Source organism: Neolamprologus multifasciatus, chromosome 6 (assembly GCF_963576455.1).
Source record: "Neolamprologus multifasciatus chromosome 6, fNeoMul1.2, whole genome shotgun sequence".
Taxonomy (NCBI): Eukaryota; Metazoa; Chordata; class Actinopteri; order Cichliformes; family Cichlidae; genus Neolamprologus; species Neolamprologus multifasciatus.
The window spans coordinates 35,909,385-35,937,371 of NC_140444.1; the positions used below are offsets into that span (position 1 = coordinate 35,909,385).

Here is a 27,987-nt window from a genome sequence, read left to right on the forward strand (position 1 = left end):
CACCGTTTATAATTTTTAACTGCTGTTAACTGCTTAGACTAGAGGGAAACTCTAAATATATGAAAAAGTAACCGTTTACCTCAACTTCTAGCACCAAAGGAACCATAACAATTATTTCATACAGTGAAAGAATATTTTCATCAAACACGAAATATATCCAATGCTCTACATCTTACGGAATATGAAAATTAGATCAACTGAACTGAAAATGTAAATCGTGACATTGACGTAGTCTAAACATTACACGTCCCATTAAACCAAACACGTTTCAGGACTGAGTTTTGTTAGTACCCATATGACCTTGTTCAGTTTAAAGCTGGAATTTACGGCAGCGCTTTAATGCACCGCTGTTGTGCTCCATTTTGTGTCGCTCTGCTTGTTTCCGGGTTTCCGAAAAGAGAGCGATAAAACGGTGTCAGCAGGGAGTATGGCTCTGCTGGCAGGTCAGGAGTGCAGGTAAAGTTTTCTATAGCTACCTAAAACTGATAAAAAGTGGTTCTCAGACGCGCCCAGCACTTTGTTTAATGCACTATTTATCTCAAAGACCTCTTGCGGACAGAGTTTGCAGGCAGCCGGACTGCGCTGACATTGACAGCTGGAAAGTAAACAGCTCGGTGCAAAGCAGCTAACTGCGGCTAGCTCCAGTGAACCCGCCGCTAGCCGATCTGTTGAAACCGTCGACAGCTAGCTAGCTAACCTGCTAGTGTCGCTGGTAACTTACGCCAGCACAGCTCACCAGCACCCTCCCATCATTTTTTTGGAAGGGGGGTCAGACTCTCCCCTACGAAGGATTTCTACATCGACACTTCCCATTCATGTTGTTTAGGAGGACGAGACTAGCAAACATCCGCTTGTTCGAGCCAGGGTGAGTAAATTCGTAATGCTAACCAAGTTTAAGTTAGCCTCTGCCAGGTATGTATGCTCACTCTCCCTTTACCTGGGAGCGGCTACACAACCTGGCTAGGCCTTTGGATCATGTGTGTGACGAACGTTTATGTCACTGTTTGCATGTTTCTCTTAGCTGGAGGTCTGTCCAACAAAAACTATGTTTATGCAGCGGTGTGCAGAGGTATAAGGAATTATGTACTCATGCGAAGGCATCAAATGTCACACTATAAAAAATCATCACTATATCGGTATTTAAATAGACGACTTTTGTCATTTCATACCCAAGTAGGGTAAACATCTCTCAAACACTGTAAGTAATGAGACTATCCGGTACACGGAAATATAAATGTTTATTTGAAAACAAAATAGATGCCAGTTTTCGACTAATCGATTATTAGTTTCTGCCTCGTGTATTCATTAAGCTCAACGCAATAAAAATTTAAATTTCTACATAGTGTACAAATGTGTCTTCCTTCCCTGGTTTTATGGTAGTTATCTGGTCTCTACGTGTTGAAAAAAGCTGACAGTAGAAAATGTTGTGTTTTTTATTCTAAAGAATGTCTTGAGCACACAATTGAGGTTCTGTTTTAGTTATATGGGGCCATCTCCACCCCCCTAAAGCCTAGAAACACACACAGTGTTACAGGCCTGTAAGCTCAGCGTACTTCCTTAACCACAAAAGCATCCTACTTCCTCATACAGCCCTCCCTCTCTGGCTCTGTTTCTCTGTACATCGCCAGACTGTTGATGTGGGGAAACTTCTTGCCATCAAATGGCTGTTTACCAACTGTTTGGGTGAACAGTTTAATGGTGAGCAAATCTCAGCCTCATGACCTACTTAAGAGCTCATTTTTACTTGGATCTTGAATGGACAGGATTAGTTAGATTATGGGGTCAAAGGTTGCTTTTGCCAGGGCATGTTGCTTTTGCCAGGGCATGACTGCCAACCATATGAGCTTTTTTTTTTACTGCCTGGGTAATATTTGATTATCATATCTTATTTAAACCACAGAGCCTTTTCAGTATTTCTGAAGTCTTATACCAACAATCTGAGGTCTTCTTGGCTCTATACAGTGTGGGTTGTCACTTAAAGAACTGCAAAGAATTGTTAAAAGCATAAACAACAGTTACTAGTTCCAGTTTCTTAAATCAGCTTTAAGATATAAAGATTAAATCAGAGATTTTGTGATATCTCATAATAAAGTAAATATGATGTGACGATGGATCCTTGAGTTGTGTAATAGCCATTTGCACACCTTTTTTCCTCCTTTCTTGCTGGTTTAATTAAATGACTGTCACTGAAATAGGTCTATTTGAGACTACAGTTACTCTACACACCAGACAGGTCTTGAAATATTTGCTAACCCCCTACTCTCAGTTTTCGTAAATCTGCTGCTGTGCGGTTCGCTTTAACCCGCGTCAATGCCTGACTAGCGAGCTTGCTAGGTAAGATTCCTTTAGTTTCCCTCGGTGAAAACCTGTCTCCGCTCTAAACCATGCTGCCCGAGGACTGGAGCATAAAAGAGGTGAGGGCGGGGCGAGGAGCCAACTGCCTGCATGAGGCAACAATGAGCCCAGACAGCTAACTGGTTTGGGGAGATCCAATGACCTCAGACACTCTTTGTGTGAAAAGCTTTGACATTTAGAGCAGTTTCAGTACAGGTGTATTATATGCAGGATGGACACAGTTTAATATAATATAATTAGCTATAATGTAAATTCAGTACAAATATTTTGGTAGTCTTTTCAAATCAAAACTTTCCAATACTGGAAAATGACGTCCATCATATACATTCATGTGTGATTACAGGATTTAAAAAAAAAAAAAAAAAAAAAAATATATATATATATATATATATATATATATATATATATATATATATATATATATATATATATATATATATATATATATATATATATATATATATATATTTTTATTTTTTTTTAATTTATTTATATATATATATATATATATATATATATAAAAATATATATAAAAATAAATAAATGAATAGGGGTCAAACAGAGCTGTACTTATCTCGCTAAACTGACTGTATAACAAGTTTTATATTTAGTGTACCTTCTCGCAAAGACGGGGAAAGTGCTATTCTAATTTCATAGTGGATGAAAACACACTGTCCTGTATTTCTTCAGGTCATTATTGATCAATAATGCCTTGAATAACCTCAAAATGGCTAAATTATTAAGTAATCAACCCTTTTCCTTTAAAACGGCTCCAGATTACAAGACTTGTGTCAGGAGTCAGTCTAATTCAAACAAATGTCAAGTGACCAATGTGATTCAAGTTAGTGGCCAGAGCTTATTGTATAGATAAAAACTCCAGTGTTTTCCATTGTGTTACAGACTTGCGTCACCCTGTATTTACACCAACCTAATCCTTGTTCCTAGTTGGATTTCAGTGCCACTGTTTTGGGAGATGAGACTGAACAGATGTTGAAGTTGGAGCCACTAAACATTGAACAACTTTTATTTCAACTGAAATTACTGCAATAGAAAATAGAGGGAAGACTTTGAAACCAGTTGAGTCTGTGCACTAACGGGAAGTGGCAGTGGTTAAACTGGCTATTTCATTAGCATTTGAGACACCTGGATACACTTATTACTTGTTAGATTTTGTTTCACAGGGGTATTGTCTATGACCAAATCAATAACTTAGTCATTGTCTGCATTATAGCCACCTGAAGCCATGTTTCTGGAGACGGACAAGTGAGGCTCCAGTCCAAGAAAAATATGTGAAATTGATCAGTCATCTGTCATGGCTGATCAGCTAAAAAAAAAAACAGGCCTATTCCAGTCAGCAGTTGGCATCTCTAGTTCCCTCTGCAGGAAATCTGTGCAGGGAACAGGACTTTTTGATTAACTGATTCTGTTACCCTTTTTCCACCAAAGGGACATAGTTCAAAATAAAGTTCAGGGGAGATCATTAGATTTCACAAAAGTACCCAAGTCATTAGCAAGACTATATGCTGAGGTTGCAATGCAGCCATTTGGTTCATGTTACAGAGCTCATGACTGAATAAACATGGTGCAATAAAAGTTATTTTAGAAGTACATATTTCCAAACACTTACTTTATTTAAAATGACTTGAGTAGGGTTGGGGGTTGCCACCTCAGCATGCAGTCAAGTTCTGTAGAGTCTTGCTAATGACCGACTAATTTTATACAGGTGTGTTGCAGCAGGGACACATTTGAGTTTTAGGACGCCGGCCCTCGAGGTCTGGAGTTTGACACCCCTACTTTACACCCACAACTGAAAACCTTTTTGTTCTGTGGGTGGAGTAAGCCCTGAGATGATTTTTTTTTTTTTTTTTTTTAGGGGAATATTCAGAGTAAAGTTGAGGCGTTGGATTCTTTCTGTAGAGACACGTCTAAAGCGAGTCTACCTACCTAGTTCGAGGGACCCTCTTAGGAACCTGCCTACTGAGCATCATCCCTAAGAGCGACTAGCTTCAGGGGCTTTTATCTAGTCGCAGTAACATAACACAATCACCAGCTGCTTGTTGGCATAACGTCAACTACAGTCATGACAACAAGACGGAAGACGCTTTGTTCAGTGATGCCATTTGCTGCGTCTTGGCTTTCTTCATCCGAACTATAGAATTAGAAATGCAGACTTTTAGAGACTGTGTCATGCCTGACACCTATGTCCAGTCTACACTAATAGAAAGTTGTGTAATACCAACATGAGAAGTTCTGTTTCGTTACAATTAGGTGTAGGTGTGTGTGTGTGTGTGTGTGTTTTTTTTGTTTTTTGTTTTTATATATAATCAGAAAAATCTTGCAACTGGTTCAGTTCTGTCCTACAAATAGGTGGAGTCAGTTTCATCAGCCTTATAAAACTGATGACGCTTTAAAATGAGTAATCATGTTGTGACACTTCATACTGGATTTACCTGAGGGCTCACTCCATTGTTGAACAGTTAAGGATTTACACAAGATTACAAGTGAAATTTGAAAGACAGAACAACTCTGTCATTTCATCCTTTATCTCAAGCATCATGCTTCATAACAGTCTTGTCAACTGTATTGTGCAAACTGTCCCAATTCCCATGGGAGTAATCCAGGTCGCAGTTGCATTTAACAGTGACACAGGCACAAAGTGAAGAACATTTAAAGGAAACCATATGAAAACACTCAGCTTCACATTAAAATGAACAGTCTCCTGTTGTTAGCTCTGCCTGGATGCTGGTTAAATGCATTGTTCTTATTTTGGATGTGAAACAAGAAGTTGATCAGTAGAAGAAAAACAAAAACACAGGATTGGTTAAATGTTTAATTATTCTTTGGATTAAAAATTGTTCTGTGGATCTGATGCTTGCTCTTCTCTCCTTTTTGATATTTGATTAGCTTTCAGTGAAACTGATAGGAACACATTCAGCACCACTTAGCCAAACCCGTTAAAAGTTGCAGCAGCTATTGAGAGGATTTTAGTGAAACTTTAGGGTTTACAAACTGTAAACTTGTTTTAAAGCCTGGTTCATTGTTCAGATAGAGGAACCAAAATGCCTGGAATGGTTGTGGATTGGCAGGTTGTTGTTGTTTAGCAGAGCTTTTCATACAGACATCTACATAATGTAGTTGTTTAGTGTCATCGGGAGCAGTGTCAAAATGTAACAGCCAGTAATGTGGGCTGCTCTTGTTTGTGCTGTTCTTGGTCCACTAGCATAGCGCCTGCTGTGCTAAGAACATAGGATGTTTAACATACAACGAACTCAAATGCAGTGGTGTTCAAAACAGGTAAAATTATCCACTGCAATCATGGTGAGTGTTCCTTGTGGCTTTTTTATTTTATTTTATTAAGCACATATTCTTTGATTTAAAAGTCTGTGGGATCCATTACACCCGCTGTGCAGTGCCTCATGAACGGCATAACATTAACATTACACCTGCTGTTGCTAGCCGCCATTTCTGCCGGTTACGCACTTCTAGATTTTTGTAGCCTACAACATGTGCCGCATCTGCTACAGGTGGGTTGAAGATGTTTGTATATGATTGCATTGGTTTTAGAGCCATTTAATGATATCTCAGTAAAGAAGCTCAGTGATGAACAGATTGTACAGAGGGAAATGTTGCAACAGTTTGTGGAAGAAACTTTTGGGGAAAAAAGTTATAATTTCTTTGCTTCTGGTTTTGGCTGCTTCTCCTCCTCTAACAGTGCTGATATGGACGTTTTGTCTTAGTAGTGACATCACCATTAGGGAGAATACTGCAGCTAGGACTACCTGCATTGTAACAGCGAGTATAAATTGATATAGTTGCGTAATTATGTCATCGGCGGTGCACGAAGGGACCACTGGAACATTTGGCCTGTAACTGGCTATATTGATCTAAGGCAGCGGTTAGCAACCTTTCACACCCAAAGAGCCATTTGGACCCGGTTTCCACATAAAAGAAAACACTGGGAGCCGCAAATACTTAATGACAACTAAAATGAAGATAACACTGTATATATTGTTTTTTACCTTTATGCTTTGTGTGAACAACTAAGTTGTTTATGAAATCCATGAAATACAGAGAAAATTACATTTTATTTATGTAGTTAACACATTTTGAACTCTTAAAGAAACATAATGAAAGGAAAGACACCCAGCTGAACTAAAATGATCCAGCAAACGAAAACTGTTGTGAGCCGCCACCCTTATATCGCCTTTGGGCTTTTGGAGCCTTGACCTGACTTTTAAAAAATAATTGGAAAAAAAAAAGCACTATGCTGCTAAAAGATGAAAAACAGATATTTGCAAAATTCTGCCTAAATATGTATTTTACCTGGTTAATGTGTGTGGCGGGGCGTGGTCTGCAGCGCCGCTGCAGGGGAGGCGGACGCACCTGAGCGGCACCCGCAATCACGCCTCGCCGCCTTAACGTCTGTGCTCTCTCTGCTGTTGTGTTGGTGTGTGTCGGGCTGTGAGCTGAAAAGCTACAGCCGGCTGTATGCGTACAGCAACCGTGTGTGAAAAGTGGTCAATAAAGAGATGCTGAAAAGTGTGTTCATGCAAACATCGTCGGGTCTGCCGTGATATGTTTACAATGGGACTTCTGCTCCTGAACCTCTGCGCACAGCGTCTGCAAATCGGGGCTTTCATCTTTACGCAGGACTGTAAGCTGTCATCTGTGAGGCGTGAGCGGTGTTTGTTTTTAACATAGTTCACGGTGGAGCTGCTGACATAATGTGGATCCGAAGATCCATAATTGGCCTACCTGGGGTTGAAAGTCTCAATAAATGCACGGCGTTTCGGCGGTACACCGACTTCCGCGAGTGTGATGCTTATTTTGAGCGATGAAAAAATAATAGAATATAATTGTATTTTTATATTTCAATATCACAATAATCTTCAAATTTAGAACTACAAGTTAAAAAAAGAACAAACATAAATAAAATACACTTCAGCTAAATACTTCCCAAACCACGCGGAGCCGCACTATAAGGACTAAAGAGCCGCAGGTTGCCGACCCCTGATCTAAGGGCTCCATGCAAATTTATCTGTATAGCCTCTGCATAGTTTGAATTCCCATATACCTTCTCTCTTCGTTGCCAAAGGGCTTTATAAAGAGATACTGATGAAAGATGACAAATCCTGCATAAGTTCCTTAACCCTCTATACCTTAGTAGGCTTCTATTTTAATACTTGAGTTTCCTTTAAATTCCACAAAAAGAGACATTTGATGAACATTCAAAACACCTGCATTTACCAACAAAAGAAAAAGTGTCTTACCAAGTTTGTCTTAATTTAAGTGCCATTCAAGATTTGTACATTTACATTTTCATCATTTGTCTCCTCCTCATCTTCATCTGCCTCCTCTGTCATTAAACATGCAAGCCTCTTGTCTCCAGACAGCTGACAGTCACGTACTTCAAAAAACAAAAAACAAAAAATTCACCAGCACTGAACAAAACCAGCAGTGTTTACTCACAGGCAAGTTCGGGGTATCCTCAACAACTCGTCTCATAAGTGAGCTTCGCTGGCCCATATTGGACTTTATTTGAAAAGACAAGCAGACAAGGACACTTCATACACAATGAAGTTTTAACATTTTATAAAATATTTGACATATTTTTAATTCCTAATTTATTTTTAAGTGTTAATATTAATTAAATGCATAAAAATATAATGTATATGCAACAATATCTTATATACCCGGACAGCAGTAGAAGGGTTCCAGTAATCCACGGCTGTTATGGGGAAATACGGCGTATCCAGCTGTTGCTGTTAAAGGGTACAGAAGGTTAAAAGGTTCTTGGTCCATGGGAAAGCTCCTGTGGTGGAAAAGTGTGTGTGTGTGCTCTTGAAACTAGGGTTACATCATATTCCAGACAGGACCTTTTTTTACTACTATACTGGTACAACAGTATGTGCAGTTTTACCCTTACTTAAACCTTTGCTTCATCAGACAAAACTACACAGCTGTGGCTAGTATAATGTGAACACAGTGAAGCTGGAGGATGAACACAAAAACTTTTTCCACTCAATAAAAGTTAATGTAAGGGTTCCTGACAGTTAGGGTCAAAGTAGGGCTGCACGATTTTGCATAAAATGAGAATCACGATTTTTTGGCTTAGAATTGAGATCACGATTCTCTCACGATTTTCTTTTCCAGTATAAATATTTATTGCACTTATTAACTGCACATCAACTTCGTAACAGTTGAGACTGAACATAAAAACAATAAATAAACATAAAAACAACAAATGTCTCACGTTTTGTCGTTGCCGCAAAATGTTGTACTGCTTGAATTTCCGTTTCCACCGTCGCTCGACACTGCGTGTGCAACAAGCAGGTAGTGCAACAATAGAAAAATAGTTGCGGGACGGCACTGTGTAGCGTTTGTCTAGGGTGTTGATCATTTTTCTAAATCCCTCGTTTTGCACAGTGTTGATGGAGCCATATCTTTGGTCAGGTGATAAGTGATAGCCTCCGTAATTTCTTTGTGCCTGCGGGAGTTCGACGGGTATGGGGAAGCGCTGTATAAGGTTCCCGTTATTGATGTTTGGGTGGTTGACCGGGACGGATTTTCTCCTGTCACTTTCTCGTCATCCCTGACGTGCTCTCCGTTGTTTTTTCCTTGCCAATTTTAGCAGCCAGCTTCTGTATCACGTGGTATAAGGCTCCGCCCTTGTCATTTGCTGAGCAGGAAGAGTGAGCGCTTGTTTTCATGCAGATTACGTCCCGGATCAAAGTGCGGTACAATCATCGTCTCTTTTTTAAAAAATATTTAAATCGTTGTCATTTGGAAATGAGATCGCACATAAGTATGAATTGAGATCGCGATTTTCTAACGATTAATCGTGCAGCCCTAGGTCAAAGGATGCTGTAAATGGACCAAATTTCAGTCAGGAGAACAACTGAGATAATCCATCCACCATGCGAAGTTAGTCTGCATGGGCTGGGCTGCAGTTACACCGTAAGGTTTTAAAAACTGAGCTTTAAAACGTGCTGATGAATAGTGGTAATAAAACCCGAGAGAGACTGACAGTGATCACTGACTTTTTTTAGGGGCATGTTCAGATTAAATAGAGCAAGATACAAAACTTGTGTTTTAAAACATGTTAAAAACAGAAAAGCCTTAATAAAAGCAGAGTAGAAGCAGGGTTCATACGTCATCACTTAACAACCGAATTGGCTTTCAGTTTTATCAGTTGAGATATTCTGTCATTTTCAGGAGCCAGCGTATTGTTCCAGCAGAGACGGTGAAGTCACCGGCCTTTACCCCACACAGAACGGTGCCAACGCAGAGTCAGGATGCCTATTCCTCCCCCTCCTCCTCCTCCAGGACCCCCACCCCCTCCAACCTTCCATGAGGTCAGTGGCCCGATCAAGTATTCATCACAACACACTGCACTGAAAACTGACAAGTTATACACTCCCTTGCAGCAGATCTCTAATTTGACCTGAGATGTTTATGTGCTGTGAGAAATTTGTTTATATTAAAACAAGGTGCAAATGTGCACAAGACGTGCTTGTCCCTGAAACAATGGGAAAAGTCAGATATAGAAGCTAAATTACCAAAAGCTGCTACTAAACTATATCTTTGTTTTAAGTCTGCATTGCGAGCTCAATAAACTTTCTGTTCTAACTAAAGTAAATATAGATAGACTTGTTCTTATATAGCGCTTTTCTACTCTGTCTGAGCACTCAAAGCGCTTTATACAACTAATTCATTCACCCAATCACACCCATTCACACAAGCACTTTTTTCTGACCTAAGTGCTAAGTAGTCTACCATTCATACACGTTCACACTCCGATGGACGCATCGGAGAGCAACGCGGGGTTAGTATCTTGCCCAAGGATATTTGGCATGCAGACTGGAGCAGCCTGGGATCGAACCACCGACCTTCTGGTTAGTGGCTGACCTGCTCTGCCACCTGAGCTACAGCCACCCAGGAGCCGGAAGTTTGTTTGCAAAGTTTTTAACTGTCTCCACAGGCAAACACAGCTCCTCCCAAACTGAGCTCATCTGAGGCAAAAGGCAGAGGAGCGCTGCTGTCAGACATCCACAAAGGCGCCAAGCTAAAGAAGGTCGGCCAGGTCAATGACCGGAGTGCTCCCGTTATAGAGAGTAAGTTTGTTTTATACACAAACTCAAATCCCAACTGATGTACTGCCTGCGAGTTGATTCAAAATGTCCTGTAAAAGAATTGTTCTTTGTGTCTCTGTGTTAGCCCTGCAACAGACTCCCAGCCTGGGTTAAGGTTAGAGTAGTGACCCTGACACGAGGATGGATGTACAGAGTCCTAAAGTTATGTTGTATTCATATACTGCCAAATAGGGATGGGTATCGTTTAGGTTTTATCCGATACCGGTGCCAAACCGGTACTTTTGAAACGGTGCCGGTGCTTAAAGAATGGAGAACACAAAATTGGTCCAAAAACCTCTAATGTTCAGCTGTTTTTTTTGTTTGTTTGTTTGTTTGTTTGTTTTTGTAAAAAGATAACAATGTTAGCCTTTTCTGCAGGTATAGGGCATATATGGCATCACTCTTGGCTGGAAGCAGTGCTTAAACAATGGAAAAAAACACAAACTTTGTCTAAAAACCTCTCATGTTCAGCTGTTTTCCACTTTTTCTTTGGTCATTTTAGCCTTTTTGGCCAGGGTGAAGGGAGTATCTGCCATCAAACAAGAAGACAGCCGCATGTAACTACGACGGTGTTTGCTAGTTCACCTTACATGCATTAATGTAATAACGTGGTTAGCCTACTCAGCGTAAATTACACACGAACAACATTAAGCTACTCACGCAGAGAAGAACGGCTGCTGCTGCATCATCATCCGTCATCATTTCTGCTACACTGGCAGGGCTAGGGGCCAGGACTCTCCTCTTCGGGTTTTTGGGGGATGTTGCTAACTCCGGTCCGATAACAGGCAACCCACCCGCAGTAGATGTGCTTGGTGTGAGGTCTCGCAGCAAGCTATCAAATACGGCGCATTTCTCGGCTTTTAAAAAAAACGCTATGCGTCGCCAGGTGTTTCATCGGATTTCAGGTGTTACTTCCTTTGACAGTATCACAGTATCAGCTTAAAGCACTTGTTGCAGCTGCTGAGTTTGCATCTTTTGCTGTGAAGTACAGCCAGACTTTTGACCGCTTCGCCTTGGGCATTTTTAATCTGTAGCTCTGCTCTAAAAGAACATACGTACCTGGACCCGCCTACTATCCTCGGAAACGTAAAATGATTGGCTAGAATCTAAAGTGTATCACATCTCAGGGAAAAAAAGCACCGAAATGTTCGCTGCTTTTCGGTCTGGTTACTACCGTTTATGACAGAACCGGTACCCATCCCTACTGCCAAATCACAACAATAGTCACCTCGGGGTGCTTAATATTGTACCAAACACTCGCTGACAGTGGGCAGAAAAAACTCTTTGACAGGAAGAAAACTGCCATCTGCTACAGTAAGGTGGGGTGGTGGGGGGCACAGGACAAAAGACACATTGTGGAAATGCAAAGTAGTGTATAAACAAATAGATGTTGGGGGAAAAAAGGTGAATGACAGCGCATGTTTGTTTTTAATAAGTCGTCTTGCTGTATGTCAGTAATGACGTGTGGTTTAAGAGTTCCCTTTAATTTTTTTTCATTGTTGAGCAGTATATATATTTTAGAAATTTATGTAAAATATGTTTAAGTGGAAAAAGGAAACTGAACTTGACCTTTAAAATGTTGTTGATAAAATTAGTTAAATTAAAGAACAGTTTTTTTTTCTTGCTCTGCAGTGTAACAGCTTATTCCCATCAGTTTTCCATGATAAAGTCTTAGGTTCTCTAAATATTTGAATATTAAAATGTATTTCTGTTTGCCCCCCCAGAATCTGGAGGTGGAGGTGGTGGTGGTGGAGGTGGAGGTTTTGGAGGTGGAGCCCCAAAGGGAATGGGCGGCCTTTTCCAAGGAGGTGTGCCAAAGTTACGCCCAATTGGAGGTAAGACATTTATGCTATTTAGCACATACGTGTTTGCCCCAGTTTACTGTATTTGGATCATTTTGTCAAAGAGCCGTTATCATTAATGTGAGTAAATAACAAGGAGAGAGGACACCTGAAGTCAAACCCTGTCATACATTACATCTGTCAGCAGATTATTCCAGAATAAGAAACGGCACATAAAGAGAGAATAAAGCTCCTTTGGCTTTTCTCCCGAGCTTGTACTTTTTATTTTTCTGTCCATCATTTTGTGGTTATAGAAATAAATAATTTACACTGCTACAATTCCACAATGCTTGGACCATTAATAATGAATGAAAGTCTAAAACTTAATATTTTAGTTGAATGTTAAATTATTGAACTGTTACACTTTATATGCAGCAAATAGCTTCAACCTTTAACTTCTTCTGCTGCTTGTTTGAGATTTTTATAAAGGAAGATCTCAGCAGTCAAAGGTGGAGAAACGAAAGTTCTCAACTAGTGTTAATGTAACCATAAGCTGGTCAAACTTGGTTACCCACCCCCCTCACTAATTAAGCAATAATGTACAGCAACAACACCACAAGATTGTACTGCACAGTTTAGCGAGCGGTTGGTTTATAAAGCAGTATTATCGACGAATCAGTGAGCAACAGGTCTGACATGTGACTGATTTGTGCAAAAATCATCTGATTGTAGTATTTAACTCGTCCACATAGGGCTCGGCGATATATCAAATTGTGAGATTTTCCCACGTATGTTGGTTAAAATGGCTTTATTGTAACCATCAAGTATAAGTTACCATGGAAATATTAAGCTGTCTGCGTGTAATTATTTTTTTCCCACATGCTGCGAATGCATCATTAATCCCCAACCAGGAAACATTTCTACCTGGCACACTGCATTGAGCGTGCGTGTTTATATATTACCCGATAGAGAAAAATATGGTGACAGCGGGAGTTTCAGAGCGAGAGTATGAGACTCACTGGGAGTGTTAAGTCCTTAAGTACTTCCTTATTATTTTGCTTCCAAAACAATAATACTTGCTTCCAAGAAACCAGAGTTGTTTTTTGTTGTTTATTTTTCCCCAGTGCTCTTTAGCTGTAGTTCTCGAGGCTTTCACTGGACATTGGCTGCTGTTTCTTTTTTTTTTGTCTACACATAATAGACATAACTTGGCAATTGATCAATTTTAAATTGTACCTTGAAGCACTTTGTTCCTGCCAGCCTGTTGCAAAAACACAACCTTTTTAAAAGTTTCAGTATTCAATTAACGAATTAGTCCATTGTCAAATTGTTTATCAAAGCTGCTTTGATGAAAGGTTGTAATGTTCCCGTTTGTATATAAATAAAGGACCATCTGTTGGGTTTCAGGTGTTGAGATTAATTATAATGAAGCCATAACTTTAATTCTATGAGTGCTGGGGAAAACTAAATAAAATTATTCAAGAAAATAATGTGATAAATTCATAAGGAAACTGTTTTTCTTGAAGCTGTAGCCCATGCCAGTGCTGCACTTAAACACTGCCTCTCTGTCTTCCACACAGACGGTCCTGCTGGTGGTTCACTGGGCAGATCTGCACTACGGCCCCCGGGGTCCCGGTCAGCGGCTCCTCGTCCTCCCACAGGCCGGTCCACCTCACCGTCACCCCCCAACAAGCCCTCTGCACCAGAACATTCACGCTCACACCGCCCCTCGCTGCCTGACATATCCCACTCCTCCAGCGGTAGCAGTGGGATGAAGCACAGCACCTCTGCACCACCGCCCCCACCACCCTTTAACAGAGGTGGCCGTGGAAATGCCCCACCTACCCCAAGCCAGAAAGCATCTCTTGCACCTTCCTCATCCTCTTACAGCAGAGAGAAGCCCCTTCCACCAACACCTGGAAGAGGTCCAGCCCCGCCCAGCAACGTAAAACCTCCGTCCTCCAGCAGACCACCTACTGGAGGCTCTTCTGCTCCTCCTCCTCCCCCGCCATACAGAGCACACACATCTGGTGGTGTCTCTAATGGGCCATCCCACGGCGATGGAGGTGGAGCTCCAGAGCTTCCCCAGAGGAATAACTCCCTTCATAAAAAACACACATCAGGAGGCAGCAACCAAGGACGCAGCCATGCCCCACCGCCACCTACATCATTATCATCGTCATCCTCTTCTCAGCAGTCTAACAGACCACCTCCACCTGTCAGAGATCCACCTGGACGCAGAACAGGTACGTCCCAGAAATCTGTCAAAAGTGCAACATTGCACAATTTTTTATTTATTTTTTTCCTGTGATTGAAATTCTCTCGTTCATTCTCAATCATCTCTAATTTGACCTTCATGAAACCTGACCTTCATGAAACCTAACCTCCATTGTTGACCTAATCCATTAATCAACTCATCGTTTGAATGCCCAGATTTACTTCATATATACAATAAAGATATGGCTGATTGTGAACGTTGAAGAAGACCTCATTATTCTTTATTTTGAGGAGAAATGTTTATAATGAAGGCAAAGCGAGCCTTGGCTCATTATCTCTGAACCTTTAAGGTACAATCCAGGATAACGCTGCAACGTTTTCTGCACATGACGGGCTTCAGTCCTCTGAATCTGACAGTAGTGCAGAACGATACAAAAAAATGTGCGTCATCTTGTTCTGTGTGATGTATAAATCTTCTCTTGGCTGCAGCATTTCATCAAGTTCCTGCACAGATACTTGACAGTAGTATAATATTTCTTATAATTACAGCTGCTTTTGCATTTTGGGAAATGACCTTTTTCCCCCCTTATTTTGTCAACAAGTGACGGCATTAGGATATTTTAATATGCGGAGCAGATATGCTGTTCTTTGGTATTTGTAAGTATGCTAAGTTGGGTGGATGCCATGTGCATGACACATCTTAGATGCTTCTGATGTTTAAAAAACAAAACTTAAAAAAAACTGGGGGATTTAGGACAGCCACACCTACAAAGTGCCCTAGTTACAGATGAAGTTCTCCACGTCTGACGTGTCAAATGATGATTTTGTTTCCGCTTCAGAAAAGATTTACGGGACACTGGAAACAGTCATAATTTGAATTCAAAGCAAATACACGAAACAGGAAGGCACTTGTTAGCTTGAGTCCTGGCTTGTGATTGAACGGTGAAACGATTTGCTACAAGGTCTCCTGGTTCCTCTGCATTCCTGTAGCCCTGTGGAATATTCCAGCATTCCTGTTCACCTGGTGTTTTCCCCCACACACACTCTTAATATTAAGTTGCACAGACTTGTTTCAATCGTACTGTTCGCTGGTACTGAAGTCTCTATATTTTAAAAGTCAGTATGAGAACAGATGTTTTTGGGTTTGTTTTTTTACACTGTGATGCAGTGACAGGAACTCGAAATGTGTCATGTGTCATATTCTAAGTTGCTTTGTTACAAACAGCAGCATTTTTAAGAAACTATCATACCTGGTTTCACGATTCGTTATGAAACCAGCTGAAATAAAGATGCTTGTAATGAGATGTTTCGCTCTGTTCTGCACAACATACATACACGTTTTTACTGATTGCTGAGTAACACTTGAGTCTGTACTAAATGTAAAACAGTCATGGGTCAGTACTTTCATTTCATATTTCTGTTTTAGCCCCTGTGTACAAACTTTGTACCCTTACAAGTTTTCTTATCATGGTGGGGAGACCCCAGCGACTGATACATTAGACACACAGACTTGACCAGATTCATTAAAATCACTGCCGTTCATCTGACCCTCAGTATGAATTCGTGATCACTTGTTTGTGTGTGTGTTGTCCATGCAGCTCCCCAGGCGCCCACCCCTGGCTCTCGTAATGGCAATCGGGATGCCCCTCCTCCCCCACCCCCTTACCGTGGCCATAGCTCAGACTCCAGAGGCAATAAACCACCACCTCCTCCTTCCTCTTCCTCCATCTCATCTTCCTCCTCACGAACCCCAGCTGGACCCCCTCCTCCACCCCCGCCTGTCCGGAATGGTTACTCCTCCAGCTCCTCCTCCAAGTCCATCATAGGTGAGTGCGAAGAGACTGCTTCGGCAACATCTCCTTCATTTTCCACTGTTGACAACTGCTAAATAACTGTGCATCAGTTTTTAACATCCTACTGAATCTAGTTCAATTAGATCAAATGGTTCCACAGTTCACAGCAGGCAAAAACAAAGGATACAGGATTTCACCATTTATCAAGTTAAAATATTTATAATGAGCTTAGCAAAAGGATAAGAAAAAAGGATAACATCCCTAAAATTGTGAATTCAACTGTTACGTATAAATGTCTCTCTCCAAACATTGTTTAAATCCTAAAAAGATGAGCTATAAATATCCCAGTTTTATGTGTGAAATCTTATTTACATGACTTTGCTCACAGGTTAGACCTAAAATGGCTTAAATGTAGCTCGTTACCTTTTTGCCTGGTTTTGTATGTGTGGAGGTTTTCAAATTGGACCCTGACACCTCCATCCACACCCATCCTCTCTTTGAATTTTCTGCTACAGTCTCTTTGCATAGCAGCACACAGTCAATGTGTGTGTTCTGTTAGGCAGGAGTGGAAAACCCAGCGCTCCATTTGTAAATCAGCTAAGAACACAGAGAGGTTACTGTACACGCTTCAGAAGATCAACCATAACTGGAGCACAGTGGACAACAGCCCAGTGCTTGCTGTTTAAACCAAACTGTGATCACAAAGAGTTTACATGAATCCACACTTGCCAATACTGCAGACCCACACAAACACAGGAAATGGCAAATGAAGGCTAGTGCAACAAAATGCACTGTGAGATGAACAGAAATGAAGATGGATGAACCAGATTATCATACTGCTGATAATCTAGTACTAATAATAAACAAGCCCAACCTGTTATAAGTAAATTGGTTATCCATGGTGTTACGATAATGTTGGTAGGAATACATTGTGATTAAGAGAGCATAACAAAGCTAGTTTATGTTTATCTCACGGTCTTACGTGGCTGCCGCAACACAAAATGTGGCCTTGTAAGGGATTGTGAAGTTGGTTTTCCCAATAAAAAATTAAGACTGAAAGTCTGAAACTTTAAGTCTGAAACTCACCAGAGTCACTAGAAGAAAAGATTTTGTTAGGCCTAGTAGGGCTGCTCGATTATGGCAAAAATGATAATCACGATTATTTTCACTGAAATTGAGATCTCGATTATTTGACGATATTTATTTAACAATAACAAAATAACGCTGAAAACCGATAAAAACCCTGAAAACTATACATTTCACACCTGAGCCTCAACTCTCGCGGGCCGGTACCAAACGACTCACGGACCGGTACCGGTCCGAGGCCCGGGGGTTGGGGACCGCTGGTCTACTTGATCCACGTCTGACTCCGCGAACCCATAATGTTTCCACACCACTGAAGTTTTTTTTTTTACCTCTCTTTTCAACCAACAGCAGTCACTCTCCTCTCCAAATAACTTCTGCTTAGCTTTCCGAGCTTCCCTCGGGTCCTCTTAATCAGCGGTCCCCAACCCCCGGGCCTCAGACCGGTACTGGTCCGTGAGTCGTTTGGTACCGGGCCGCGAGAGTTGAGGCTCAGGTGTGAAATGAATAGTTTTCAGGGTTTTTTTATCGGTTTTCAGCGTTATTTTGTTATCGTTTTTATCGTTTTCTCTGTTTTCCTGGCTCTTTTCACGTGTGTTATGAATACATTTTCTTTTTTTCGGTACCGGTACTAGTTTTATTTTGTTGTATTTATCCGCGACACCTTAAAGGCCGGTCCATGAAAATATTGTCGGGCATAAACCGGTCCGTGGCGCAAAAAAGGTTGGAGACCGCTGCTCTTAATTGTTGTGACACGTGTTCGAAATGCAGAGAGGTGCGCTCGATTTACCACACGGAGCAGCGCGAGAGTAAAGCACGAGGGAGGGGCTAATAATCGGCTCAGTCATTTTTAATGATCGTTGATTGTATGGTTTTTGTCGAGGGAGGGGGCGATGATTTCTCTTGAGGTGGTGTCTCTATGCAGGCAGTAGGAGATGGAGAGGAAGGGGAGAGGATGTTAAATTGTCTTATTGCTTATTGTCTTATTGGGGGCGATCGTGGCTCAAGAGTTGGGAGTTCGCCTTGTAATCAGAAGGTTGCCGGTTCGAGCCCTGGCTTGGACAGTCTCGGTCGTTGTGTCCTTAGGCAAGACACTTCACCCGTTGGTGGTGGTCAGAGGGCCCAGTGGCGCCAGTGTCTGAGCCCGGTGGCGCCAGTCAGTGCGCCCCAGGGTGGCTGTTGGCTACAATGTAGCTGCCATCACCAGTGTGTGAATGGGTGGATGACTGGATATGTAAAGCGCTTTGGGGTCCTTAGGGACTAGTAAAGCGCTATATAAATACAGGCCATTTACCATTTACCATATTATTGCTCCATAAATGCCTTTCATGTGGACTTTGGATGTTTACCCCTTCCTTAGATCCCTGAAAAGCTCGGATAATGTTTGAAAAAACATATCTCTTAATTTCAGTAACTTTGGGCAAATGGTAAAATGGTAAATTTGTATAGCGCTTTTACTCAGTCCTTAAGGACCCCAAAGCGCCTTACACTACATTCAGTCATCCACCCATTCACACACACATTCACACACTGGCGATGGCAAGCTACATTGTAGCCACAATGTAGCCACAGCTGCCCTGGGGCGCACTGACAGAGGCGAGGCTGCCGGACACAGGCGCCACCGGGCCCTCTGACCACCACCAGTAGGCAAATATGGGGTTAGTATCTTGCCCAAGGATATTTGGCATGCAGCCAGGAGGCAGCCTGGGATCGACCTTCTGATTAGTGGCTGACCTGCTCTGCCACCTGAGCTACTGGCACCACCAGTACATCTGTGCAGTGAGTAAACTGAACTTGAGCTATATCTCTGAGTGTCAACACTACATCCCGAAGTGTTGGCACCTGTCTGAATGTGGGGTTCGATCTGACTGCTCTTTTAAACAGGAGATGAAATGCTGAGGCTTATACAAATAGCTACCACTTTTTCTGCTGCTTAACTAGTCAAATTTGTTTATGATCTTGATGCGATGGAGGTGACGGCGACGAATCGCCGTTGATAGTCAAATCTCCCCTGACGCTATGCAAACTACCCTTTTGGTTTCCTGATTTTTCCACACATCAGGAAACCAAAAAGGTAGTTATGGTTCCTAGATTACTACTGAGGCTTTGTGTACTTCCTGTGTCAAACTTAAGAATTAAAAATGATGATAAAACCAAATCACTATTTATGTGATTTGTATAAAGGGAGAATTATCCAGACCAGGGGATTTATAGCCTAAGATAGTTTGTCATCCTGTCCCTCAGCAACTCTTTCAAACTGAGTAATAAATGTCATAAGAGAGCATAAACAGTCATTGCTTGCATGTCTGGTGATTAGGGAATAAATGTAAATTCTCGACATGCCAACCACTACAAGAAGTAAATCATCAACCTGTAGGAAAGACTTTTTTTGTGCACAGTTTGACAGAACTGGGAGCTGAGACGAAGTAAGCAACTTGTACGACTTATTTTATCATTTGACAAACCAAAAAATACCATTTATTTTTGTTGTCTAGGCTTGATGGTTGGAGTTTGTGGCTGTAGGCAAAGATGTTGTAGCGGTGATCTGTAGTGGCTGTAATCTAAAAACTGAGATGTGACTCGGCTCTGTTGATAATACAAAGGTAGAAGAACGAATAGGGTAAAAACTTTCATGCTCATCAGCTAATTGTTTGAGAGAGGGGTTGAAAGATTTTTTTTTGGTTTTGTTTTTTGTTTATTTTTTGATATTAAAAAAACAAAAGCAAACTTTTGCCTGGTGGTTTAAAGTACTCCTTCTGTCAATTCTTAAGCTTTATGTATGTAATGGTAATCTGTTCCTTAGCAGAGCTTAATATGATGTGAATATAACCTCAAAGGAGCTACAAAACATTTCATATTACATAATGTCATTATTTATGTAACAAAAACTAAGCCATATTGCAGAAGCAGTGTTTGTTTTTTAAACCAAGTGTACCCCTAATAATTCTATAGGAACGAAAAGGGTAAGGCTTATCAAATGTACTTCATTAACTGATCACCAGCCAGTGTGAGCTCACCAGTAGAAGCAAAAGTTTCGCAGCTTGCTTGCCTGCAGCATTCAGGTATGTGGTGACACGAGGCCAAGGAGGAAAGACGTTAATAATGATTGAGGAACAAATGTTGCTGCCTCGAAATGTCTGGCAATGGTTATAAATCATTTGAAGTCCATAATTCTACAGTGAACAAGATTATTCACAGGTTGGGATACATTCAACACCATTACCAATCTTCCCAGGAGGGGACATGCTAGCAAGTACACCCCAAACTCAGACTGTGCAATGCTCAGAAAAATTTCAACGAATCCGAGAGCGACACATCAGACGCTACAAGCCTCAGAGAGCTACAAAATGTTAAAGTTCATGAACATACAGTTAGAAAAAGACAACAAGTGTGAGTGGTCTAGAAGGTAAAATAAAGCCCCTTCCTTAAAATAACATGGCATCAGTTTTTCTAGGAGAAACATAACAATAATTGCAATAATTTAGACACAAATTATTGCATTATCGTGTTAAATGAACACTATATATTAACAGTAAAAACAAGCAGGACTGATGATCTTTGCTACCTAGTGCCAACATTAATGATAGAGTTAGTGGCTTTGGCTAATTAATGTTAACTTTTAAAAAAAGAGAAAAGACGGTACATAGATGTAGAAACGCTCTTATATAGATGAAACTCACACGTGAAAAACATGTTTGTCTTTATTCTTGTGCACTGTGCTTATCTGTGTTTCAGTGCTATGTTTGCTGTTTCACATTATTTTTAAAGAAGGGTTAAAAAACATAGCTGCCATCTGTGGGTAATTGCTAAGAATGAAATCTTAATTCATTAACAACGTTTATGATGATCAGGTTAAAATTTGATGATGATGATGATGGCCGTTTAATAGTATTTTCAAAATAAGAGCTTTACTGACCTCACAGAAGTTGTCATAAACACCGGGGTGTCAGACTTTAACATGCTTCACTAAGTCTGTTATGCTACTATTCACATCTGTTATGTTGTGTGTCAGCTGAAGGAGAAGATGATGTTACTCTGGGTGTATCAGTACTGTTGCAAATGAGTATGCAAGCAGTAAAAAAATCCATTAAAGCATTTGTTACTACACTTTGGTTTAGGAAATGATCTCTTAGCGACAGAAGTTTGAGATTTAACTTTTTCATTTTGCGTTAGTAGTAGTCGTAAGTTTTAATTTAAACTGTCCACCGGCTTTTCTTTGTAAAACAAATGCAATTAATAATTAAAACTTGTGACTTGATGTGTCTGCACTTTTTAAAATGTTTGTTTATTCTCCTTCCTCCTACAGATGATTTTGAATCCAAGTTCAACTTCCACCCTATTGAAGACCTTCCACCTCCAGAGGAGTACAGGCCTATCAACAAGGTCTACCCCAGCAAGACCAACACGGGTATGAGGAACACTATGAAGCACATTTCTCTCCCTCCACTTGACTTGTTTTGTCAGGAATAATAAAACTCTGCATTCTCATGGAGAATATAGTGTTATTGTCAGACACGGTCACTTCATTTACCCAGATGTCATTTGCTAAACACTTAGAACAGCAGTAAAACAACAAGGAATAAACAAGAAGAAAAGGTTATGATCTGTGTGATATGACTGAAGCATGACCCACAGTGTAAATGTAACAGAATGCCAGCTCCCCTTAAGATTCAGTTAAACCGTGGACAATTGACCCTGTGCACGAGAAAATGCTAACTTCCTGGTTTGAGACGGGATGTGGGGTTGTACATTTCCGGTAGCTTTACTTTGCGGTCAATCACTACTGCAAAGATATTCTCCAAAATCATGTCCAAAACTCGAAAACGGAAAGATTGCATTAAGTGACGAAGAGCAGAAGGTGGGAACACTTGCCGCTGTTGTGTCATAAAAAATCTAATGATCAATTTTGACGTTTAAAGCGTTTAGATCGATCAGTTGTTTACATCACTCAACACAAGCAGAACTACATCACTGCAGCAGAAGACACATCGTCCACATTCAGAATTATCTCTGTATAGTGACTGGTGTTGTGATTTAAACAGGCAAATGTTCAGCATTCAAACTACAGGTGAAGAATAGTCAAACCAGATGTTTCCCCGTTATGTCGATATCAGCTCGTCAAGTACACACCTACACAGCATGTTAACGAACCGTGAAAAAAAGCCACACAAAAAATGAATGATTGCTGGTAACGGTTTCTATACATTAGTATGTACGAAGGGTATGTTGTGACTTACCTTAATTACAGCGGTCCCTCGCTATAACGCGGTTCACCTTTCACCTCGCTGTTTCACCGATTTTTTTTTTTTTTTTTTTTTTTAGTGCAAGTTTGCATGCTTATTTTTACGTCACATTGTGTCCTGCGTCCTGATCGCTGCAGATGATCTCCTCCGTGCCGTCTCTCCTGCACAGTACAGAATCACTGCATCGATCGCTAGCAGTGTGACTCTGAAGTGCAGTGCTGTATGTCCACGAAACGTTTTGCACCATCAAAAAATAAAATTGGCTACTTGATTTCACCTATCGCTGGTTATTTTTAGAACATAACACCCGCGATAAACGAGGGACAGCTGAGAAATATAACATTTGAATCCCTTTTCTCTTTTGCCCTGAGGCGCGGGGGAAAAATATTGACAAGTTGATGAACATCATTTACAGATATATTGGGTAAATGCCCGAGACATCTATAGAAATGTAAATCACCGCTTGATTCATTCATTTGCTTAACTTGTTTTGGACCGTAAACAAGGCGCGAATAGGACACCGGAAACAAAGCTCCCCACAGGAGTTTCCGCACCGGAAGTAGCATATGCTAACGTGCACATAGTCTATTGTTTTTATTGCCATATAAACTGCTCTGTTTGTGTTATGTGTCAGGATGCAGTCATATAGGAAGCTGGGTTTCATGAAAAATTACCCTGAGCTGCTGTGTGTGTGTTTTTTAGACACTATCCTAACAGTTTGGTTTACAAGCGTCTTTTAGAGCTGTTGGCACGTGCTCCACATGCTCTGGAGTTGCTCTGGAAAGTGTCTTCCCTATAAATTCAGTGTTATTATAGCAGCATTGACATAATTAATAATTACTAGAAACTAGTTCTTCTTCTCTGCCTATAAAATAAATATATAATATGCACACACCTAAATGTAAAAGCACTAATTAACAGGCAATGGTAATTTGCAGTGTAGGAAACAAATTGTCTTCTTAAAATATTGATGTGACATCTTTATGATGGTATCCTGCCACAAATAGAAATGCTAACAGGTATTCAGTGACTCACACAAGCTGCAAATGTATTCTTCTGTTTTTTTACAACATGCCAAAAGAGAAAGGTATAACGCAACATTGACCTTTGTTTCACAGTAAAGGTTTACCACCAACTTAATCACAGCTTACCTACTTCCTTATAATGACTACTTGAGCTTTGTGAAACTAAATATTAACCTGTCGATGGGGAGAGGGGGGCAGTTTAAGTCTTAGGAGCCATGATGTTTCCAGGTTGAATCAAACGCAGGATTATCATCTCAGCTAAGAGATTTATTGGAGACAGTCTTTGCATTTCTAAAGTTCTCAACGTTGAATTCACGAATAAATTTCATGAAAATGGAAACGAGGGCAACAGTTTTAGCTTCTTCAGTGACCTACCAGTGTATAATTAACATTAGCAAACTGCTGTTGATAAGGCCATGCAGTTCAGTTAGTAACACGAGGATGTCATTTGTAAAACCATGTCAAAAGTACAGCTGTAGATGATGCCTTCCACCTTTGGCTTCTGGGTAACAAGGAAAAAAAGCACCTTCACAGAGCTCCTGATGGACAGAGCTAACTTAAGATTTTGAGTTATTTCTCAAAATTACAGCTTATTAACTCAAAATTTTGAAATTTCTAGTCCACTGTGGTTGAAAATGGTTCTCTGTGAGTGAGTTGTAAAATAATAGCTGACCTTCTGTCAGGGCTTGAGGTTTTAAAGATTTATTCACTAAACTGTTTTTTAGTTTTGAACTTCTGTCACTTTTCCAGCTTTCTTCTCAAAATGTCCAATTTATGCCCTTTACACCAGTGTGACTGAGCTGTAGTTAACTTTGTCTCTCCACCTTCTTTCCTCAGCCGTAAGAGGAGCTCCTCCAGCGCCGCCAGTGGGCAGGTGAACGGACCTCAGTTCGGGACTTGAACTGTGTCGTTGAGGAGGGAGTGGTGAAGCACTCGAATCATAAACACACTACATCACAAACATACACTAACATTGAGCCACCAGCTGGAAGCATCAAGGTGAACACCAAGTAAACACTACTACACCACGCAGGTTTGACACTACTCAGCGGTCACTTTCAGTCTTTGCACGAGAGAACAAAAACCACTGACTGGGATCACTTTGATGACGACTCTGCAGAGGCTTCTGTTTGACACTACATATCGGGACCAAACTCCGAACACTTCCAAATCTCTGCATTCCATCTTTTTTTATGCTTATTCAGAATAATAATAAGAATAGTTGTGATTTTTCAGAATAACATATTTTCTTTTTTCTGTTATGTTATTGCTTTTTGGTGTCAGCATTAATTTGTAGGGAATATGAGCAGATAAACTCGAGTTTTTCCCTAAAAATTTGTACTGCCACACATGTGGGGGTTATTGTTGGTTTGTTAATTAGTATTTGTCTTGAATAGCCATTCCATCAGTGCCAGGTAAAGGTGTGCTTGAGTCGGTGTGCCAAATGCAGGTGGAGTCTCACGAACGGTTCACCATGACAGCAGTCGCCACACACTTGTTCTGACATTTATAATTCTTTGATTGTAGTCTTGCCTGTTTTTGTAACTCTATCCTGTATCTGGGGTTGTTCATATTTGCATCTTCAGATGATGTTGCACAGCAGCTAAACTGCTTAACCGAGACACTGTGCATGACCCTGACATACGCACCTTCAACATCAGGACTACATCATGTTGCTGCGACATAAAACTGATTTGCCTGATGGTTCTGACAGGTTGTCCGTCACATAGCCAGCATATTTCTTCAGGCTCACTGTGGGTTCTGTGTGGGCCACATTTTAGTCCAACACTAATTATTTGTTTACTGGACCAAGGTTTGCAGACCATTTTTGGAGGAGTTTACAAGGGATCATCTGTTTTTGCAGGAATCTTCAAGGGAAGTTGGTCTGAAAGCTCAGCTCTGCTCTGATTCATGATTTGCTGCTGGTGGCCCTTTCGAAGAAGGACCTTATAGCCAGAGAAAGATAATGTGTTGTTGAATTGCTATGCAAGCAGCAGTTTGTAGAGATTGTAGATGGTAGCAGCTAACCAAAAACAAAAATCTTAAAAAAAAAATGCAGGAACACTTAAGTGCCAGAGAATTGTTGGAATATATATGGAGGTCCTCTCTTTTCTCCCTTTGAAAGCATCAAGCTTCACTTTAAAACACTAATGACATCATTTTCTACAGTGCACAGCACAAAAAGTGAACAAAAATCCTGGCTCAGGTCAGACTGTCCATTCTCAGTGATGCAGCGCCTCCTGCTGGTATTTGCCTTACACAAATCTGTTGTCACTCATCGGTACCAGTGATTAGTTTTTTGATGATGATGATGACGACATATATTGGGGGAAGATGATGACAACGGAGTAAATAAGAAACAAGTCTATTTGAAAATGCAATAAATATTGTATATTTACTTTAAGGAATATGGTAATCATAGTTATTGATCTATTTTTATGTTGTAAAAAGCTTGTACTATAGGAAAAGACAAATGATTAAGAGTTCTAACAATGTTCCAGTGGGTGAGCTTTGGTCTGACAGACTGGATTCTTTGTTGCACTTCTCTGGACATTTGGCCATAAAGGTGAACGAGCTGAATTGATGTATGTGAGGTTTTACCAATGAGCCAACATTTTTGGGGTCTGGTTTTCAAAAAATCAGATTGGAAGGTGATAAGTGATGCACCTCCACTTCTTTTTCTGGATCATGTTCACCTTGATACACAGATGACCCCTCTACTTATCTCATGTTCTCACCTTGTCCACTCTGAAAAGCAAAAACCCTGTGGTCATTCACGTTATCAGCCATGTTTTTATCATTTGAAATAATTTCAAATAAATATATTCCTGTTGGGAAAGGGTACCTGATTCATTGTGTCTGTTTCTTTATGCTCAGTTTCTGTATTTGTAGCTTTTCTTCCACTTGCACAATGTTTTACTAAATTGGCAGAACTCTGTACTGACAGCTATTTCATGCAGTGGACGCTTGGCTGGTCTCGTTTCTCTAAACATTAACACAGCTTAAATCTCATTTAGATAACTTTATCTAGATTTCAAGAGCAATAATTAACTGTGCAGTTAAGCGTATGGTTTTGTGAAGAGTAACTTTGCCACCTGCTGAACGTGTAACATTAAACTGTTGAGTTTGAGACTTGAAAGTGGACTATTTGTTGTGAACATAGTTGTAGTAGATCCTTGACGTTACACTGCCACCTTCTGAGGTCCTCCAATGTCTATGAGACTTTGTCCTTAAGTCCTGTTGTTCTCCAGAGTATGTATGTGTTCTTAGAGCCTGTCAAAATCTGAGTATACTCCGCTTGCACTTGCTTCCACTCTAACTTACTCAGCCCTAATGTGACGTTTCCCGCCCTCGCAACGGCGCGAAACGTGAAGCGTGATCTGTTAGCCCCGCCCACTTTAGCGAGCGGCGGGAAGGTCAGACCTGCAGAGGCAGCTGAGAGGATGAATATGAGGACTGTTTTAAGATGACATTTTCATTCCAGGTAAGTCTTTATTGTCAGTGATTTGTTTTCGTTAAAAACAAATTTGGGTTGAATCTTATGAGTAAACCTTGAGGTGTCTGGGATACTTTAATGTGCCTTTCTATTCATATCTAGATCGTAACTGTCAGTGCAGCTGGGCTCGACCTACCAAAGCCTGAATATGCAGATATTTTGTAACGTGTCATACAACAGCTGAAGTTTCTTGTAGTGCAGCTATCCCATCTGTTGGGTAAACACTTTGGCTTCAAGAAACAAAATCAGTCAGGTGAAGGTTTGAAGTTATTTTTTTTTTATCAAAATATCCCACATAATAGAGCTGTGTGAGGTAATATAAAATACCTTAAACTTTTAAATTCTTTAATGAGACTTCACTTGCAACTAACATGGACAGTACACTGTGTGGGAATTATGTACATGTCATACAAATGATTAAAGAGAGTAGCTGTTAATGGCGTTTGTAATGTGGACTGTATGGAACCGCCTTTCGCAGAGGAACAGGCTACTCTAACATTGGACCAACAATTCTTACGGATTGCGTTACAATTATACCAATATTCACGGCAACAGTGACACGTGATGGTTGTTTCCCGAGAGGACCACTAGAAGGTGTTTAATATCGTAAACCAGAATGTGCTCAAGACACAGTGGCACTCACTCTGTATATTCGCAACAACACGTGAAACGCTACTGCGTCAGTGTTGCCAACTCCTCAGTAAGGAAAATCGCTATTGGCTGTCCTAAAAGTCGCTAGAAGTCGCTAAATGACGTCATCGCCTAATTTGCATAATTGGTCATGCTAATGTAATTGTAACCTACGTTGTTGGAGAGAGAAATAACATCGTGGAAGAGACAGAGTGAGTAAAAAACGTCCTAA

The 27,987-nt window shown here is 40.6% G+C and overlaps 2 protein-coding genes across 2 annotated transcripts in view; one reads left to right on the plus strand and one right to left on the minus strand.

Moving 5' to 3' along the window:
• The first annotated feature begins 3 nt into the window (after positions 1 to 3).
• On the plus strand, positions 4 to 27,969 carry wipf2a (WAS/WASL interacting protein family, member 2a). Its single transcript, XM_085164153.1, has 8 exons — positions 4 to 865; positions 9,571 to 9,710; positions 10,337 to 10,469; positions 12,212 to 12,322; positions 13,849 to 14,514; positions 16,084 to 16,311; positions 21,668 to 21,769; positions 24,467 to 27,969. The coding sequence occupies exons 2-8, from the start codon at positions 9,651 to 9,653 to the stop codon at positions 24,505 to 24,507; spliced, it is 1,341 nt and encodes a 446-aa protein (XP_085020279.1). The 5' UTR covers positions 4 to 865; positions 9,571 to 9,650; the 3' UTR covers positions 24,508 to 27,969.
• The window catches only part of ifngr1 (interferon gamma receptor 1), a 136,702-nt gene continuing 123,592 nt past the window's right edge, over positions 14,878 to 27,987 (minus strand). Inside the window, exon 8 of the mRNA XM_085164155.1 lies at positions 14,878 to 14,889. The gene's annotated coding sequence lies outside the window, so the exon portion shown is untranslated. The remainder of the gene's footprint in view (positions 14,890 to 27,987) is intronic.

Excerpts from the sequence above, each read along its gene's own strand:
- wipf2a (XM_085164153.1), top strand. The coding sequence starts at position 9,651 with ATGCCTATTCCTCCCCCTCCTCCTCCTCCAGGACCCCCACCCCCTCCA. Across the intron at positions 9,711-10,336 it reads CCCCTCCAACCTTCCATGAG|GCAAACACAGCTCCTCCCAA; the intron begins GTCAGTGGCCCG and ends CTGTCTCCACAG. Across the intron at positions 10,470-12,211 it reads GAGTGCTCCCGTTATAGAGA|AATCTGGAGGTGGAGGTGGT; the intron begins GTAAGTTTGTTT and ends TTGCCCCCCCAG.